Source organism: Rhincodon typus, chromosome 40 (genome assembly GCF_021869965.1).
Source record: "Rhincodon typus isolate 14 chromosome 40, sRhiTyp1.1, whole genome shotgun sequence".
Classification (NCBI taxonomy): Eukaryota; Metazoa; Chordata; class Chondrichthyes; order Orectolobiformes; family Rhincodontidae; genus Rhincodon; species Rhincodon typus.
The window spans coordinates 12,468,727-12,489,409 of NC_063371.1; the positions used below are offsets into that span (position 1 = coordinate 12,468,727).

At 43.8% G+C, this 20,683-nt stretch overlaps 1 protein-coding gene across 1 annotated transcript in view; it reads right to left on the reverse strand.

Annotated features, from left to right (window-relative positions):
• LOC109910405 (rho-related BTB domain-containing protein 2) overlaps positions 1-20,683 on the reverse strand; it is a 95,277-nt gene that overhangs the window by 53,991 nt on the left and 20,603 nt on the right. The window contains exons 3-6 of the mRNA XM_048618588.1: positions 17,607-17,710; positions 16,450-16,635; positions 13,429-14,420; positions 6,865-6,983 (exon numbers count right to left, since the gene is read on the reverse strand). Of these exons, the coding sequence (XP_048474545.1) occupies positions 6,865-6,983; positions 13,429-14,420; positions 16,450-16,635; positions 17,607-17,710 (1,401 nt within the window). The remainder of the gene's footprint in view (positions 1-6,864; positions 6,984-13,428; positions 14,421-16,449; positions 16,636-17,606; positions 17,711-20,683) is intronic.

The following is a 20,683-nucleotide window of genomic DNA, read 5'->3' on the forward strand; positions in this document are numbered from 1 at the left end:
AGCATCAGAGGAGCAGGAAAGCTGATGTTTTGGGCCTAGACCCTTCTTCAGAAATCAGAACCTAGAACCTTTCTGATGAAGGGTCTAGGCCCGAAACGTCAGCCTTCTTGCACCTCTGATGCTGCTTGGCCTGCTGTGTTCATCCAGCTCTACACCTTGATATCTCTTATCTGCCCCGGAGCCTTTTCAATGTGAGGTACAGACAGCTGATCCAATACCCTCTCATTTTCAATTTTGAATACTTCTCCTGACTGAATTACCTGTCCTTTCACTATGGCCTCAGTAGCATCCTCTTTCCCGGTGAGGACAGATGTAAAGTATTCATTTAGTACTTTAGCTTTGTCCTTGTCACCAGATATAAATCTGCTTTTAAGTCCCTAATAGGCCCGACCCATCATTTTCACACCTTTTTCCTTTTCATGTGCCTATATAAACCTTTGAAATTCCCGTTTATGTTGACTACCAGTCTCTTTAATCTTCCTCTTTGTTTATCTTCTTGGTTTTACACCTCTCTGCACCTTCCAATATTACAACAGTTCAAAGGTGCTTCATTGGCTGCAAAACAATCTGAGACATCCTGACAGATACAAGTCCTGATCCATTAATCTTGAAATTTGTCATATTGGGAAGTGGTACTGTTCTTGACACATTTACACTTAGAACTCTTATTTGCAATATTCCACTTATCTCAAGATAGTGGTGTAGATAAACATAGAAATGGATATTCAGATATAGACATATATGAACTGTCCTTTCAGCCTGTTTTGACATTTTTCTTACTTGACAATGGTGGTTTACACACCTTCACATCCACTGCTTGTTTTTGATCTGGCAACTGCCTTTCCCGTCATTAAAACTAACTATTTTTCCAGGCAGGGGACCTGTACCAATATACAGTGTCTTGTCTGTGCCTGTAGCTGGGTTCTTCCACAGCTAACAAGTCCTGGAAAGGGACTTGAAGCTGGGGCCTTCTCGTTCTTTGGTAGATGATCTACTCAGTCAGGCACTCAAGTGTGTTTTCATAGCAGTCTGATGTGGAAACATCTTTCAGAACAGGTCATCTCCATCCAGGGTTTTGAGGCTATTTGAAGACAGGGACATTGTTGGTAATTTAGAATGGCCATATTACTGGTTTCCTCCATTCTCCTATTCCTCATGATTGTACTGAGGTCATTCAACTACAACACCTGGAGTCAGAGCAGTTCAACTTCCTGATGAGGCTTGTCTTATTTTTCAGCATCATGAAATGGAGCAATGAGGTGAACTATCTTTACGTTGTAAACTTTATACTTAAGTATTTTTCCTTGGATTGTGTTTGGACGTCAATTTACACACAGCACCAATGCGGTGTGCTGTCAATGTACTGTATTCATGCCAATGGACTCAAATACAAGCCCTTGTGAAAAATTACAAGGGCGTCAATGGTTCTTGGGATTCAGCAGGAATCTGGAGTTGAGACCACAAGCAGTGCAGCCATGATTTTATTGAATGGTGAAGCAGGCTAGACAGGCTGAATGGCCTCCTCCTGCTCCTCATTTTTTTCAAAATAATTATGAATAAATTGTGGGTACAGACATCACTGGCTGGCCAGCATTTATTGCCCTACTCGAGTTGCCCGAAAGGTGGTGGTGGTGAGCTGCCTTCTTGAATTGTTGACCCACAATGCCAATAGGGAGAGAATTCAAGAATTTTGACCCAGCAGCAATGAAGGAACGGTGAATTTTTTCCAAACCAGGATGGTGATTGGCTTGGAGGGGAACCTGAGGTGGTGGTGTTCCCATGTAACTGCTGCCCTTGTCCTTCTAGATGGAAATAGTTGTGGGTTTGGAAGGTGCTGTCTGAGGATCTTTGGTGAATTTCTGCAGTACACCTTGTAGATAGTACACACTGAGCATCAGTGGTGGAGGGAGTGGATGCTTGTGGATGCCGTGCAAATCAAGCGGGCTGCTATGTCCTGGATGCGCGCCACAGGCTTCTTGAGTGTTGTTGAGGCTACACTCATCCAGGCAAGTGAGGAGTATTCCATCACACTCCTGACTTATGCCTTGGAGATGGTGGACAGGCATTGACGAGTCAGGAGATGTGTTACTTGCCAAAGTACTCCTAATTTCTGACCTGCTGTTGTAGCCACTGTGTTTATGTGGTGAGTCCAGGTGAGTTTCTGGTCAATGATGTTGATAGTGGGGGATTCAATGATGGTAACACCATTGAATGTCAAGAGGCAGTGGTTAGATTGTCTCTTATTCGTGACGGTCAGTCTGACATTTGTGTGGTGCGCATGTTACTTGCCACTTCTCAGCTCCAAGCCTGGATATTGTTCAGATCTTGTTGCATTTGAACATGGACTGCTTCAGTATCTGAGGAGTTGCGAATGATACTGAACGTTGTGCAATCATCAGCGAACATCCTCACTTCTGACCTTATGAGGAAAAATTATTGATGAGGCAGCTGATGATGGTTGGGCTGAGGACACTACCCTGAGGAACCCCTGCAGAGATGTTCTGGAGCTGAAATGACTGACCTCCGACCACTACGACCATCTTCCTATGTGTCAGGTATGCCTTCAATCATCAGAGAGTTTGTCCTCAATCCCCATTGATTCCAGTTTAGCTAGGGCTCCTTGATGCCACACTTGGTCAAATGTAGCCTTGATGCCAAGGGCTGTCACTCTCACCTCACCTCTGGAATTCAGCTCTTTTGTCCATCTTTGAACCAAGGTTGTAATGAGGTCCGGAGCTGAGTGGTCCTGGCGGAACCCAAACTGGGCGTCACCGTGCAGGTTATTGCTGAGCAGGTGCTGCTTGATGTCACTGTTGATGACCTCTTCCATCACTTTACTGATGATCAACTGTAGACTGATGGGGCGGTAATTGGCTCAGTTGGGTTTGTCCTGCTTTTTATGTACAGGACATACTTGGGCAGGTTTCCACATTGCCGAGTAGATACCAGTGTTTTAACTGTACTCGAACAGCTTGGCTAGGACAGCGGCAAGTTCTGGACAGAAATCTTTTGTAGTCATGTCAGAATGTTGTCAGGGCCCGTGGCCTTTGCAGTGTCGAGTATCTCCAACCGTTTCTTGATATCACGTGGAGAGACATGAATTAGCTGAAGATTGGTATCTGTAATGCTGGGGACCACTGGTGGAGGCTGAGATGGATCATCCATACGGCACTTCTGGATGAAGATAGCTGTGAAAGCTTCTGCCTTATCTTTTGCACTGATGTGCTGGGCTCTTCCATCATTGAGGATGGGAATATTTGTTGAGTTTCCTCCTCCACACATTTACACAACAAATGTTGCTAATCTGATTAGAAAGGTTTGAGTTGTCCTCACTGAAGAAATGTGGTGGAAAGGACAAAGCACAGGACAACACTGAGGTTGAAAGAAGTTGAGGATAACTCAGGCAGCAAGCTTTGGTTTAAAGACTCAGGTACAATTTGTGAGGTGAAGGGAATGCCTGGAAGGTAGAGGGAGAGCATGTGTTTTGGCTGGTTTACAGAATGGGATAAAAACAAGATAGGAAGTCTCAGAGATAGTAGGAACTGCAGATGCTGGAGAATCTGAGATAACAAGGTGTAGAGCTGGATGAACACAGCGGGCCAAGCAGCATCAGAGGAGCAGGAAGGCTGACGTTTCGGGCCGAGAACCTTCTTCAGAAATGGGGGAGGGGAAGGGGATTCTGAAATAAATAGGGAGAGATGGGGTGGCGGATAGAAGATGGATAGAGGAGAAGATAGGTGGAGAAGAGACAAACAGGTCAAAGAGGCGGGGATGGAGCCAGTAAAGGTGAGTGTAGGTGGGGAGTTAGGGAGGAGATAGGTCAGTCCAGGGAGGACGGACAGGTCAAGGGGGCAGGATGAGGTTAGTAGGTAGGAGATGGGGGTGGGGCTTGAGGTGGGAGGAGGGGATAGGTGGGAGGAAGGACAGGTTAGGGAGGCAGGGACAAGCTGGGCTGGTTTTGGGATGCGGTAGGGGGAGGGGAGATTTTGATTGTGAAGTCCACATTGATACCATTGGGCTGCAGGGTTCCCAAGTGGAATATGAGGTGCTGTTCCTGCAACCTTCGGGTGGCATCGTTGTGGCACTGCAGGAGGCCCAGGATGGACATGTCATCTGAGGAATGGGAGGGGGAGTTGAAATGGTTTGCGACTGGGAGGTGCAGTTGTTTAGTGCGAACTGAGCGTAGGTGTTCTGCAAAGCGGTCCCCAAGCCTCCACTTGGTTTCCCTGATGTAGAGGAGGCCACAATGGGAACAGCGGATACAGTATACCACATTAGCAGATGTGCAGGTGAACATCTGCTTGATGTGGAAAGTCTTCTTGGGGCCTGGGATGGGGGTGTGGGGGGAGGTGTAGAGGCAGGTGTAGCACTTCCTGCGGTTGCAGGGAAAATGCCGGGTGTGGTGGGGCTGGAGGGGAGTGTGGAGCGGACAAGGGAGTCCCGGAGAGAGTGGTCCCTCCGGAAAGCAGATAAGGGTGGGGAGAGAAAAATGTCTTTGGTGGTGGGGTTGGATTGCAGATGGCGGAAATGTCGGAGGATGATGCGTTGGATCCGGAGGTTGGTGGGGTGGTACGTGAGGACGAGGGGGATTCTGTTTTGGTTGTTATTGCAGGGAGGGGGTGTGAGGGATGAGTTGCGGGAAATGTGGGAGACACGGTTGAGGGCATTCTTGACCAGTGAGGGGGGAAGTTGCGGTCCTTGAAAAACGAGGACATCTGAGATGTACGGGAGTGGAATGCCTCATCCTGGGAGCAGATGCGGCGGAGGCAAAGGAATTGGGAATAGGGGATGGCATTTTTGCAGGAAGTTGGGTGGGAGGAGGTGTATTCTAGGTAGCTGTGGGAGTCGGTGGGCTTGAAATGGATATCTGTTTCCAGGTGGTTGCCAGAGATGGAAATAGAGAGGTCCAGGAAGGAGAGAGAGGTATCAGAGATGGTCCAGGTGAACTTAAGGTTGGGGTGGAAGGTGTTGGTGAAGTGGATGAACTATTTGAGCTCCTCGTGGGAGCACGTGGCGGCGCCGATACAGTCATCAATGTAACGGAGGAAGAGGTGGGGTTTAGGGCCAATGTAGCTACAGAAGAGGGATTGTTCCACGTAACCTACAAAGAGGCAGGCATAGCTTGGGCCCATGCGGGTACCCATGGCCACCCCCTTTGCCTGTAGGAAGTGGGAGGAATTGAAAGAGAAGTTGTTGAGGGTGAGGACGAGTTCGGCTAAGCGGATGAGGGTGTCAGTGGAGGGGGACTGGTCGGGCCTGCGGGACAGGAAGAAGTGGAGGGCCTTTAGGCCATCTGTATGGGGAATGCAGGTGTACAGGGACTGGACGTCCATTGTAAAGATGAGGTGTTGGGGACCGGGGAATTGGAAGTTTTGGAGGAGGTGGAGGGCATGAGTGGTGTCACGGATGTAGGTAGGGAGTTCCTGGACCAAGGGGGAGAAAATGGAGTCGAGATAGGTGGAGATAAGTTCGGTGGGGCAGGAGCAGGTGGAGACAATGGGTCAGTCAGGTTTGTGGATTTTGGAAAGGAGATAGAAGCGGGCGGTGCGGGGTTGGGGAACAATGAGGTTAGAGGCTGTGGGTGGGAGGTCACCTGAGGTGATGAAGTTGTGGATGGTTTGGGAGATGATGGTTTGGTGGTCGGGGGTGGGATCATGATCAAGAGGACAGTAGGAGGAGGTGTCAGAGAGTTGGCGTCTGGCCTCAGCGATGTAGAGGTCAGTGCACCATACTACAACTGCGCCTCCCTTGTCCGCGGGTTTTATGGTGAGGGTTTGGGATTGGAGCGGAGGGCTGCACGTTCTGTGGGGGAGAGATTGAGGCGATTGATGTCTCGACGGCAGTTGGAGATGAAGAGGTCTAGGGAGGGTAGGAGGCCTTGGGGTGGTGTCCAGGAGGAGGGGGTATGTTGGAGGCGGGAGAAGGGGTCAGTAGACGGAGGGTTAGGCTCACGGTTAAAGAAGTAAGCGCGGAGGTGGCGGAAAAACTGTTCAACGTCCAAGCGTGAGCGGTATTTGTTGATGTGTGGGTGGAGGGTGACAAAGGTGAGTCCTTTCCTGAGGACTAGGAAGTCTCGACTGGAAGAGCAGTGACTAAGATAAGACTGAGGATTGGAGGTGGCATGTGGAAACCCAAAGTAAGGGTAGGGTAAGTGAAATCAGTGGTGTCTTCCTCTGCAGATGGATGGGCTTCTTCCAGTGTTACTTGAGGGAAATGATTCTGAACCACAAGGTAACAGAATTGGTGAATCAATTATTTTCCAGTGTCAAACAATTGTTTATGACCTCAGACAAGAATCGCTGAACCACAACATTAAAAACGATATTTCATCACTGTTGGCAATGGTGTAATAAATTCAGACTTCTCTTTTGTAGTTTAGGTTTCTCAATGAAAAAAATACTTTCTTGGAGACCCTGTGCTGGATACAAGGCATGTCCCTTTAACATGAACACAAAATTGTGGCCAAATGTCATTTCTACCAATTACGGATGGCCAACTCTGAGCACTGCAATTTGAATGCAACCTCGGCATTTCATACAGCCAGCTTTACTGACCTGACACTGCAGCTGCACTGCAGAACGTAATGCAGTACTGGCGGTTACATTTTCCATGACATTTGCTTTCGACAATGATTGATTCACCATGTCACCTGATGCTGATTTTTCCTGTAAGTTACTGCATTCAGGGTCTGAGTGTTTTTCAGTGCCAGCTGCAGTTCAAATGTCTTTGACAGGGTGTTTGATCACCTTTGGTTTGAGTGCCTGTAAGGAGCAAACATCTTGCTTCAGGATCACCCCCTTTCATGTTGATGCAACTCCCAAATCTGCAACTTATATAAACCTCCAGCATCAGTTGTTTCCTTACCTCCTTAGTCGAACTTTCCATAAACGGACCTCCGAACATTGCAGCCATCCAGTCGCAGCTGGAAATCAGCAAGGGCTTATGTGCACAGATCGTCCCATCATCTAGCTTAAAAACCACATCTGCCAGCAAACAAGAACAGTGGAGAGACTCATTTCAATATGGTTGGTGCCTCTGAAAGTTTCACAAATTGTAACACATTCGGAGAACATAAAGCACCTCATTCATCAGCTGGACAGATTTAAATCTAACATTTGAGGCTTCATGATTTGAAATATCTCTACCTAACCTCCTCTCAACCTTCTCCAAGGAAAGCAGTCCAAATTTCTTCCATCTCTCCTCGTAACTGAATTCCTCATCCCTAGAATCAACGTCGTAAATCTTTTACTCTCCCCTGTGTCTTCATATCTTTCCTCTTTAAGCTGTTGCCAGGGAGATAATCATTCTGACCAGAGTTAGCTACACAAGTGCTCAAACATTGATCAATATCCTAATTCCTCGGGCAATTAGACACCAACTTCCAGAATGATGCAGAGCATGACTGGTGAGAAATTTACCATAGTGGGATATGTTAGCCAAGCCATCAGAATTCTTTAACATGACAAGTGATCCAACTAAAGCAAGGACTATCAGAGATCATGAAAGTAATCGGCTGCTGTCCAACAAAGGGATTACTGGATAAAATGTTTCTGAATGGAAGATATACAATTAAGCTTGGTGCTCAATGTCCAATCAAAAATGAACTTTTTCCATCTCTGCAAGAAGCTCACCAATAGAATGCTGAACATTGTTTATGACCCCATTTTAAAACAACAATTGATACATAGTTGCCATTAGACCAGCTTTTAATTCCAGATTCAATTGGATTCAAGTATCACCACGGTCAGATTTGAACACACACTCCCAGATCCGTAATCCAGAGCAACTTCACCTCCCAACCCTTTCATTTTTTCAACGCAAGCCAACACAATGTCATGATCATTGCATGGCTTGTGTTTCTGTTCTTTGCTGCACATTTCCTTGGCAGTGCTCTGGTTGAATCTTCCAGATTGAGCTTTTCTATGTTCTGCAAGAGGGCAATAAATACACTGCCCTTTCCAAATCATGAGGGACTCTTTCTTTACATTACTCCCAAACCCATGTAAGAACTGCCACACTGCCCCCCTTGAGTCAGTTTTTCATCCACTGACATCCTTTAAAGTGATATTTTTGATCCCCAAAGCGACACCCATCTCTCAAACTGTCTCCTCAAGCATCTGTTCCAATCAATGCAATCAAGAACAGAGACAGCATTTTTTATGCAGGTAGTTTCAACTGCAGAATTCAGATATTCACAGTTTCGGAACATCAGGATATATTTAGTTTATTTACTCTCGATCTGTCAGAATCACAGAATTGTTACAGCACAGAAGGAGAGCATTTGGCCAATCATGTCTTGTTAGTTCTCTGAATAAGAACCACTTTTTGTTTTATTCATTCATTTGTATGTATCTCTATAGACCTGCCTTGGTTCTATATCCCTCAATACCTTTCTTTAGCAAACAATTTATGAATGGGTTTTGAAATTCACAATCCATTCCCAGCCCCAACAGCTTTTTGTGAGATGAGAAGTTTCAGACTTTGATGAAGCGTGATATCACCAGGCCTGGCCTGCTCTCATTTTAAGTTGATGTGCCCTTGTCTGCACTTGCTGGCATCAAAACTAGAGGAAATGGTCAGGACCAAGGCAATAAAATAATCAATTAATATCTGATAGCTCCGGGCCAGAACATGATACGCTTTGGCTTGTACTCCTGTTAATTTAAACATAAAACTTAGAGAAGGCTCCGGAGAAATAGGGCAAAGTACAAACATATTGCAAATCTGCTTTCACAGTTTTCTGTAGCTGGTTCAGCAGAAATGTCTTGGCAAAGGTCAGGTGCTTAAAGAAATTGCTTGTGAGTACAGAACTTAAACATTGCCACAAGGAATCAAGAAATCAAAGGTTTTCATATTGCACTCATCAGAACTAGGACACAAGGAACAGACTTGAAAAAAGGGACACCAATTTCTGAGAAGAGGATGCTGAGTAGTTCGGGCAATGAGATTCAGGAAGAACAGTAAACTGTCGATCTTAATGCTCAGTGTTGGCTGGCAGAGTTTGATTGGTTAAGCTGTTGTCATTGTGAGGCCAAAGCAACTGGCTGTCTCCATAATCTCTTTTTGATTAAAAAAAAGGGACAATGTAATTTGCCTAATTTGATCAATAAGAATTTACCTGCCTGCGCCTTGTGGCAGAATCCTTGCAAGAAATTCAAGACAACTTAGACTTAGCCAAAAATAACCTAAGATTCAGTCAATCAATTTCCTCACTCCAAAGAGAAAAATCTTGTCTTCTCAAGCCTGACTGACTAACTGATGTCTGGTAAGACACTGTTAATATCCTCACTGTACGCCCCCCTGGATCGTAACATCTCAATTGTCCTGTGAAAAAAAATGACATTCCTTATAACACTGCTATAAATTATTTGTTTTAGCGAGAATATAATGCTTGATAAGGGATCGGCACATCTGATGAAAATGCTGGATGTGGATGGAAGTACTAAGATTGACGAGAGAACATCTCTTTTACCCATTCCATGGCTAAGTGTCACTTCTCGTTAAAGAAACCCAAAAGTTTTGAATCTCTGCTCATAGATTCAAGGTCAGTCAAGGCACACAAGTTTCAAAACTGACTGATAGCTGAATATTGAACTAGATAAAAGACATAGAGATTGCACCCAATGAGCTGTCAGTCAATACTAACCAGAAGTTTTATTTCTGAACTATTTTAAAGGAAAAATTTGGGAACCTTTTTACCTAACTCTGCCACTGGATAGAATCTCAGAACTCAGAGTGAACTTTGTAAGTTATTGCAGTGGAAGTAACGTGTTGGTGGCTTTTTTCATTTTGTCTGCACATAATCCTTTCATCTCAGACCAAGGAACGCAGCCAGCTCTGTGACAAATCTCTTTCATGTGCACAAATTTAAATTGTCAGAGGATTGCAAATATATTTCCTAGAAATACCTTCAGCACAGCTTCAAAGTACAGTCAATTTTCCAGGGAGAGAAAATGGAGAAAAGGAACAGACCTTGGATTGAGCATCCGAACATTTCATTAGGCTGATAAGTGAGGACTCATACCTGAAAATTATGAGCAACTTTACATGCATCGTTGAGAAAGTGTTGGACTGAAATATACAACTTCCTAAACCTGGTAACTGTGATCTTCTCTGTTGATCGAGCGGACTGTTTCCCAACCCAAGGAATATATGCAAAGAAACCATTGTGGTTTTAATTATGTTCCCTCCACAGCCACCATCTGCTACCTACACAAATGTGGCATCAGGCAATCTCAACAGGTCGTCTGTACATCCTGGTTAATTCTCAGCCATTCAAGTGAAACAAATGTTCCTCTCCAAAAAGCCACTGAATATTTCAGCTCCTATCATGTTAATTCAATCAAATGTTTTCCAGCTACCTCTTCTTTTTGTGGTCATGGCACTTTGAGGCCACTTTCTTTGCTAAGAATGACAGGTGAATTTTTGGTGGGGCAGAATGATAATGACTACTGGTGTTTGTCAACTTGAAGGATCCAAGTGGTGGAAAGTAAAACTTTTTGGACACCTCAATGCTGAAATTCTGGAACACCCAACACACCCATTTAATGCAGAAGTTGCTGGAAAAGCTCAGCAGGTCTGGCAGCATCTGTGAAGAAAAAAAATCAGAGTTAACGTTTAGGGTCCAGTGACCCTTTCTCAGAACAGTTCTGAGGAAGGGTGAGGAAGGGTAACTGGACTGAAACGTTAACTCTGATGTTTTTTTTCACAGATGCTGCCAGACCTGCTGGGCTTTTCCAGCAACTTCTGTTTTTGATCCTGATTTACAGCATCCGCAGTTCTTTCGGTTTTTACACCCATCTAATGTTTTGTACAGAATACAACTCAACTGTTTTTTTATCCACATGAACCTCCTGTCATTCCTTTTCAACTCACTGTCAACATATCCTTCCATTCATTTCTCCATCGTGATTATCTAGCCTCCTGTTCGTTCCTCAACCCCTCCGTGTTCTCCCCACTCTCTGGGTTAAGATGTTTCTGCTGAGTTCTCAATTAGATTCCAGAATTCTCTTCCAGTTATTGTCCAAGTTACTGTGTTACTTGGCATTCAGATGGATCTGAATCGTCCAAAATGATCCTTTATGCAAAACTCAATGAAAGCAATTCCTGGGCTAGTATTTTTAATTTTATGTCTGTGCCAAATATCCTTTCAGTAAAGAAAGGTCTAGGCCCGAAATGTCAGCCTTCCTGCTCCTCTGATGCTGCTTGGCCTGCTGTGTTCATCCAGCTCTACGCCTTGTTATCTCCTTTCAGTAAAATTGGCTCACCAGTCTGGATTGGATCCATACTTAAAGTGCAAAGATGAAATGACAAAGCTGTGATTGGCCTTGAGGTGTGCAAGAAGGCATTTCAGCTCCTTGAGGCTATGTGCAATTGAATTATATCACTGATCTGTATCCTGATTTGCGTGCCTCATTCTCATTTTGCAAGCAGGAATAGACATTAATCCAGCACTGCCTGTCCCTACAAACATGTTGTAAACATATTGCACAAGGCGTCAACTGTCAAAGTTCATTCCTGTCAGCAACACATCTATTCTTGGGCTCCAATAACTAAGCACAATTTCATTTGAAGGTTTGAGTTGCAGTGATATCCAACATCCACTCTGACTACTCATACTGGGAAGAATGTTCCAAACCAGTGGCAGTTAGGAATAAAGATTTCTTTACGTTGATGCAAGGCTGATAGGAAGAAAGGCATTGGCAAGTTCACCGACTGCCTCAGAAAGAGACACAGGGACCTGACTGAGGGTGAGAATACTTGATGGAATATAGTAACTGAAGTCAGGATAATTTTGTCAGCTTCTCACAAAGATGATTAAAGGGATCAGGGTCAAGATTGTGAAGGGCAATTTTAGCACACCATAGGCACAGTGGCTGAGCATCAACAAGTTGAAAGGAAGACACAAGATTGTCATTAGAGCTCTGCATTAATTTTCTTGACCCTAACCCTACCTTACAGTGCAATAAGGAGATGGCGAGGTTGGTGTTCTGCATGGTGACAATTGAAGCAGGTGAACAGCCTTCCTCAAAAAAAAAATCCTGTTAAGATATAGCTGTCAGATTTATACTAATCAAATTGAACTGTCATCAGTCTTAGCTCAGTCAGTGTATTCAACATTATGATGTACTCTGGGCTTTGAATCTGTGTAGTTCTGTTACATGTGTGTGGTTCTGAGCTCAGCTCATAGTATTGGGAAGAAGCAATTTTTCATGGACAGAGTGGCCGAGACATCCTGCTTTAGTGGCAGAAAAATTGCCTGTTCCATCACCAATATGTTGGGCAGCAGCAGTTCATCATGATGAGCTCATTATGAACATTGAAATGTTACAGGCTACAAAGAAATCGGTGTGCAGTGTGAAGCACAATGCTGACATCTCCATCTGCAAGCAATGGAACCAGGCCTTTTTGGGCCTCTTCCAGGACCCCACTATCGGATTGGTTTGATTGACGACTCCCACAATAAAGTCCTGAGCCACCATTGTCCAAAGTGAGCATCCCAGGTTCAATAGATCAGTATTCTCAGATTCAATGTGGCATTGGCCAAATACACATATCTCCTTACAGGAAAACATCTCCCCATTAAACTGCCCTCATTCCATAAAAACACAATCAAAATAGAACACTGGGGAAATACGTATCTTCAGCACTCTCAATGGTGTTAACATGTGTCAGGCCTCAATCATCTAATCACTGCAGTGAGGAAGCAAGCCATTCAGCCCACTGAGACCACACAGATCCTCTGAAGAGCATCCCCCCCCCAGATACACCTCCCGACCCTAACCCTACATTTCCCATGACTAATCCATCTGGCTTGCTCATCCCTGGACACTATGGGCTATTTCGCATGGGCAGTCCAGTAACCTGCATACCTATGGACTGTGGGAGGAAACCAGAACACCCGGAGGAAACCCATGCAGACACAGGGAGAATGTGCAAACTCCACACAGACAGTCACCCAAGGCTAGAACTGAACCTGGGTCCCTGGTGCTGTAAGGCAGCAGTGCTAAACACTGAGCCACCGTGCCATAGAAACATGGCAAGCATGTTTCTGCTGTCAAACAACTCTCAAGCCTTTGCTTCAGAGAGTCTGTAGGCAGAGGACTTGACAGCCTCAATGTTTATCCCAAAGGTATAAAAGAAAGCAGAGTGTTATTTTGCCAAGAGATGGAACTGAAGTTAGGATTATGATAATAAATCCATATTCCTGATCGATGTTCATCTATGTACTGCCACAGGACCTCTGACTAAATTGCCATTTCAAATATATCTCCTGGCTAAACGCTGAGGAACCAGGGGGAAAGAAACAACACAAAACCAGTGAAACTGGGAAATGAATGGTCTGGGCAGACTGGAGTTATATTTTCAGAATTACAATTTTTTTGCTGTTTTTGAAGCACACATAGAAAGCACACCAAACATGTTTACCTGAGAAGGTCCCTTTGGCAAGGCATTCTTTGACACGGTTGGCCCGCCTCACATGGAACGCTTTGGTAATCTCTTGGTTCATGAAGGCCTCATTGTTTAAAATATTGGCGACCATCATACGCAAGTCGAAAACCTCCAGCAGCTCTGCAATGTGGGCTATCTGCATCAGCTCCTTCTCATTCTCATCCAGCTGGCCAGTGTACAAGTAATGCATGACGGCGCTGAATGCATCAGGATGAACAGAGTAGTCCATTCTGACAACAGTCATTAGCCGACTGTTCAACGTGATGGGATCTTCTGCCATCTCTTCCTGGATGCTGATGAAAGCTCTGCTCCATGATGACAAAATCTTTCTTCTTTTGAACCATGATTTTGCTCTTGCACTCTGATCATAGGCATTGAGTTTCAAGATACCATCGCTGGTAGAGGCTCGAAGATTGGATAATGGTTGGGTGGTTGGAACTTCATCTGTGCTTTCACTGACATCAAAACTGGCAGCTCTCATTAAGTATTCCCTGCCCTGCCTGTCATTGTGGCTCATTGCTCTTTCACTACCAGACTCTGGTTCTTCACTGAGGTCCATTAGAAACAAGTCATAAAATTTAGAGGAGGAGGTAGACAAATAAATCTTGTGAGCGTAGATTTTAACCTTGTCCTGAAGCACCAGGATGACGTCTGCACAAAGAGGATTGGCCAACAGGTGAGCGGGATGCTCTTCATTGGTTTTGGGGGGATCTGGGACAGTGATGAGGGGGGGAGGTGGCTTTGGAGGTAGGAATGGAGCCTGGAGTAAAGGCTTTTGAACATTCCTCAGATGTGACTTCCAGAACTGGAGATGCCGCCTGGAAATTAAGGCGGCTCTGATGGCATTATCGAAGACATCCTTAATGCCAAATTGGGCCACCACGCTGGTTTCATAATAGGGGATTCCCAATTCTTTGGCTACCTCACGACCCTTTTCTGGAGGTAAAATCTCATTGTGTCGTATTGGCCTGTGAATGCATAAAACCACAATGTAAGCTTAGTAAGATTAACTCAAAACTACTACTTAGGTCTTCTCACTTTTTCTCACTGCTTGTAAAGACACAAATTTTAAAACTTATTGGAAGCATCAAATCATGATGTTTGATGTTTGCTACTGCACTATGACTTTAATCTAGATTTTCTAAACAGGAAGAACACATCACATTTTAGAAAGTACATATCAATATTGTAACCATGCAAGTTCATCAGTCAATCTGCATTGTAGTTCATGATACTTTGACAGAGTGGGATAGATCTGCAGCACTAACAGAATGCACCTGAGATCTGATAATTGAAACATCTCAGAGGTACTTTGAAAGGAACGAAGTAGAATGTTTAAAGATACAAGGCCGAACACAGCTGCAGTCATTAAGCATTTGAGCAAATGTGAACTATGCAGTTCTGTAGTTCCAGAAATTAGAAAATACCATATCCAGTCTCAGAGCCACCAGTCATTCCAATTTGCTCAGCCAGTTCTTCATTGACACCAAAACCAACACAATCAGCTGGAAAGGTCTTCCATTTCAGGGAGATTATAAAGAAAAATAAATCCATCTAGTTTCCTGTTTTCTCCAGAATTTAGAGGGTTAAGGTGTGATCTGATCAAAGTCTTCAAGATATTGACAGGAAAGGACAGGGGAGATAAAACTAAACTACATTCACTAGTTGGGGATTCGACAACTAGGGGACACAGTCTGAAAATTAACACCAGATCATTTAGGAGGGATTTTAGGAAACACTTTTACACAGAAAGGGTGGTACAAGTTTGGAACTCTCTTCTACAAATGGCAGTGGATGTTGGATCAGTTGTTCATTTTAAACGTGAGCCAGATACATTTTTGTTGAGCAACAGTGTGAAGGGATATGGGCCAAAGGGAGGTACATGGATTAGGCCACAGATCAGCAATGATCTGATTGAATGGTAGTACAGGCTCGAGGGGCTGAATGTCCTGTTCCTATGTCCTATGGTCCAAATAGAAGATTGAAGCTGATCATCACAAAGTCTACAGGGTAACGTTGGGCAGTACAAACTGACTGTGGTCTAAGCGATTTCCCATCACGAATATGCTACCTCATCCCCATATGCTTCATCCCAAAGATGTTCAATTTATACCTTCAATGAAACTGAATATTTTCTGGCACATATGACAACTAGTTGAAATGTCACTGACCGAAAACCAATTCTCCAACTATAACCGATGTATTGCCAGCTTTGTATGAGTAACGACAAGCTTTGTACGGTGCAGAGCATTGAGAAAACCTTCAAATAACTTGGGCAGCAGTTGTAAACATTCAGTAGCAAATATTCCTTCACCACCATCAGTATTCATCCGTGTAATTCTTAATCTCTTGCTAAACATACATTAAACCAAGGCTTTTCAATGAACAAGGCTGTTCATCGACAGTACATCAGTTGACTTGGGAGTTAACAATACACAATTGCTACTTTGTTGGAGGGTAATGGTGAGACACACAACAAGGTGAGGAGACATGTTGAAAGGTGCTGGAAGTCTCATCTTTCTTTGTTTTCATTTGTGAAATCAAACAATTGTAAATGAGTCAGGCCATCAAATCACATCCTTGATGTATTCTCTAATTTCCTCTTCATGGGTTTCTCCTCAATTCCTCTCAATAAGGTTGCTTTGCACTGGGATGAATCACCTGACAGTACCGCATCCAGGATATCCAGTTCAGCCAGTCTATTCTCATGGAGGAATGAAGGGCTGCAACACAGTAAACCTGACCTAATTCTGGCTCCACCCAACCTGGGTAAGGTTTCCTTCCCATACTTCACCCAGCTGACCGGAGCAGCTGTTGTGACCCAGGTTTGCAGACACATATTTCAATAAGACTTTCTGCTTATGAATTCACCGAGCAAACGCAACTGAACTTTGAGGGAAAGGTTCTTACAGTTGGTTGTAATTAGACCAGACACTAAACTGGAACCACATAATGCATTTCCTCACTTGACTTGAAGATAGGCAGCGAGGACTGTACCTTGCAAGAGGCCTCCGTGCACGATTAACAGCTTCCAAGTCAGTGTATCGCAAGTCCAACTGGCAGCCAACCAAAATGACAGGGGCACGTGGACAGAAGTGTTTAATCTCCTGGTACCACATGGTCTTAACGTGATGCAAAGAGTTGGGGTTTGCAATGGAGAAACAAAGCACGACCACATCAGATCTGAGCAAGAGAGAAGAAAATCACCCATTACAATTCCAAAAGAACTAGAGACTGCACAGTGATATAATGCTTGTGCACTCAATGGATGTATCAGAAACCTCAGAGCCTGCATTCTCTTGCATATATACAACAGACCATTCAGCCTGTCTGGTGGATGCTGGTGTTTTATGTTTCACGTAGGCCTATGCTATTTAATCTCAGCCTATCACTCTCTTCTTGTGGCCTTCTCTCTGTGGTATATTTATCCAGCCTCCCCTTAAATGCAGTCATAATTTGCTGAATGACTAACTGTTCTTTGTTGAAGTCTGTAGGAGATAAGTGCTGCAATATCTCGTAATGTCTATTACTGAGGTGAACACTGATTGCTTGCAGATTAAATCATTGCAAGTTGGCTGCACTTACCAACAAAGACTTGAATTAAAATACATTGAATAAAATAGTTGCAAAGGAAACTGCTCCTTGATTGGCACCAGTTGAAGTTTGAACTGAGTTGACCTCATTGGCCAGGTTTTCAGAATGATGCACAGCATGTCTGTAGAGCTAAAGGTTCACAGTGCAACTGATTAACGCAGCAGAGATACTGCATCATTCGGAAAGTATACTTTATCGGCTGAGGGCTGTGATTCCCCAGATTCACAACACTCTCATGTCAGATTTGTTCAAGAAATACTGAATTACTCAAAGGACTTCAGTTTGGTGCAGAATCCTAAGTTTCATTTCATGATGGTTTGCTCTGGAAAACAAACCCCACAGAACTTGTGAGACATGTATTTACAAAGGTGAATAAGTCTTATTTTCACTTTTGATTTGTGGTGGAATGTAGCTTATGGAAGGCAGAATACTCTGAAGATCATAGAGTTCTCATGCTTGTTTCCTCCATGACTAAATGCTTTAATTGGAAATCGGAGGAGAGGCAGTTTCCCACTCAAACTAGTTCAAGAATAATATCTTCACCTTTTGCATTGCTGTACCTGCCATAGGCAAAGCGCCTGTCCTTGTGATGATCACCAAACGTATCCCAGAGCCGCAATGAAACACTGACGTCATCAACCACATCGCGTGAACGTTCCAGAACCTTTCAAACAAAAAGCAAACTGAGGAGGTGATTTTATGCAATTTAAATCCCTTGCCTTAAAGGTGTCTCCCCTAGTCCCCACTCCATAATGATTAGTGCAAAGGAACAGCAAATAAACCACACATTTCTTCCATGCAGAGTGTTGTAGGAGTTAGCACCCAAATGTAGTAGAGTAGGATTTAGCATACAGCGTGCTCACCCAATGTTCAGTTGCACTCATATTGAACGATGTTACCAAAGTACTAGAGTGCGGGAGAGAAGAAACTGTCCCAGGTGCATAATAATGGGATTGCATCTTGAATTCCGCTTCAAGTTTGGTTGTGAAGACACAAGGGAGACATTCACATTGGTAACAGCATGAGGGCAAACTACAAGGTTGATCTCTGATTGTCAAAGTCTGAGGTGTAATTTTCCGAATGGTGCTGTGTGGAAGACAGTTATGAACATGAAAAAGGATGCAACTGGAACATAACTGTAAATTAAACTGAAATAGTCTAACAGGGAAAGATAGATTCAAACTGCTGAAAAAGGTACATCAAGGATTGATGCAAGCAAACAAAACGTGTTTTGACTTTAAATGATCTCAGTAGAAGGGGGGGGGGGGGGGGGGGGGGGTGCGGGAGTGGGGATGCTGATCAACAAACACTGGTTCACCAGTGCTGTCCACATTAATGAACAGGTAAAACACCATGTCTTTACAGAGACAAACTTGGGCTTACGTTAATAATGCCACTAATGTCCACTTGAGTTTGCAATTAAGCATTCCTGAGTCTATATCCAAGTTAAAGCCTTCATCTTTAAAAACCTGTTGGCTGTTGACCATTGTACGGCCCATGTGTCAGCTTTAAATTGGTTAAACTAGATGCTCCTGATAAACAATCTGCATTAAATAGCAACCTTTGATGATTTTGGGACATACTGGACTGTTTCACAGCTAAAAATGTATGACTGAAGTGTATTTGTCATCATCCTTCCATTTAAGAGAAACGATGGACATACAGCAAACAATTCATTTTGATGTGATGTACTGAAGAGTACTCGCTGTTGTAATACAGGAAAAGCAGCACTCTACTGAGCACAGCAAACTCCCATCAAAAGCAATGTAATAATAAACAGATAATCTGCCACTTTGACTAATATTGTATTTCCTTTGTTGCTTGAGACCTCTTACTGACATGACATTCTGGGCCTATGAACACATTCCAAGTATTGCGTCATCTGAGAGACGACATGATACCTTGTCTGACGATTACACAGATTATGGACAAAACTAGTGAAACATACATTACAGTTGCTGAGAGATAAATCTTAGCTAAGACACCACACTGGGAAAACTTCCCTACTCTTCAGCGAATGAAGATTGCAGAGCCTTACATATCTATCTGGGAGGGCAGACAGTGCCTCTTTTTCACAATCCACCTGAAAAATGGCACCTCTGACACTGTTGCACTCCCTCTGCGTCTGTAAACCAGCGTCGATTGTGCGCTCAGGAAGTATCTTGTGGTGTTGTGGTAGTGTTCCTACCTCTGAGACAGGAGGCCCGGGTCCAAGTCCCACTTGCTCAGAGACATATAATGGCATCACTAGACAACTTGATTAGGACGTTATCAAAATTATGTGCCCAGGTTTCTGGAGCAGGCCTTGAACCCACAACGTTCTGACGGAGGTGAGAACACTACTGACTGACATATATTTCCAATGTAATGACCTCTTCAGTTGTATTTTCCAGATCATTTGCCTGAATGCCAAAATAAATTCTCTTTCTTCTCCCAGTGATACAACTATTTTTCATGCTCCATGGTTTTCAATGCTGTACAGATTTATTGAAGTCATAAGTAAATTTCAACACCAATTTACACTTGTGACTTGTTAGTGAGTCAAAGCAAATTATTCTGCCATTCACAAAATGAAATTGAGGGTACTGGAGCTTTTTAATTACTGTACTGTACCTCTAATCAAGAGATCAAGAGTTTAGATCACACCATGGCTAAATGTAATTTAGTAAATCTGACTCAAGTTCCTCAAACTGAAGTGCAAGCTCTTTCTCTCTCCACAGATACTGCCTGATCTGCTGAATACTTTCAGCATTTTCTGCCTTTATTTTGAAATTCAAGTGTCTGTCATGCTGTGCTATTGTTTTCCGCTCAAATATACGTAAGTACATAAGAAAAATAAACATTTGCAACAATAACTTATTGAGTCATACAGTTATATGGCAAGGAAACAGTCCGTGCTGATGAGACATCCCAATCTGACTTAGTCCGATTTGCCAGCATTTGGCCCATATCCTTCTCAACCCTTCCTATTTGTATACTCATCCAGATGCCTTTTCAATGTTGTAATTGTACCCACCTCCATCATCTTCTCTGGCAGCTCGATTCATACACCCACCATCCTCTGCGTGAAAAGGTTGCCCCTTAGGTCCCTTTTAAATCTTTCTCCACTCACCTTAAATCTTTGCCCTCTAGTTTTGGTCTCCCCTACCCTGGAATAAAGACCTTGGCTATTCACCCTATCCATGCCCCTCATGATTTTGTAAACCTTGATAAGGTCACCCCTCAGCCTCCGATGTTCCAGGGTAAAATACCCAGCCTATTTAGCCTCTCCCTGTAGCTCAAACTGTCCATACCCGGCAACATCCTTGTAAATGTTTTCTGAACCCTTTCAAGCTTAGCAACATCTTTCCTATAGCAGGGAGACCAGAACTGAATGCAGTATTTCAAAAGTGGCCTTGCCAATGTACTGTCCAGCCACAACATGACATCCCAACTTCTATACTTAGTGTAATGACCAACAAAGGCAAGTGTGCCAAATGCGTTCTTTACCACTTTGTCGAACTGTGACTCCACTTTCAAGCAACTATGCACCTGCACCCCAAGGTCACTTTGTTCGGCAACACTCCTCTAGGCCCTACAATTAACTATGTAAGTCCTGCCCTGGTTTGCCACATGAAAACGCAACACCTCGCAATTA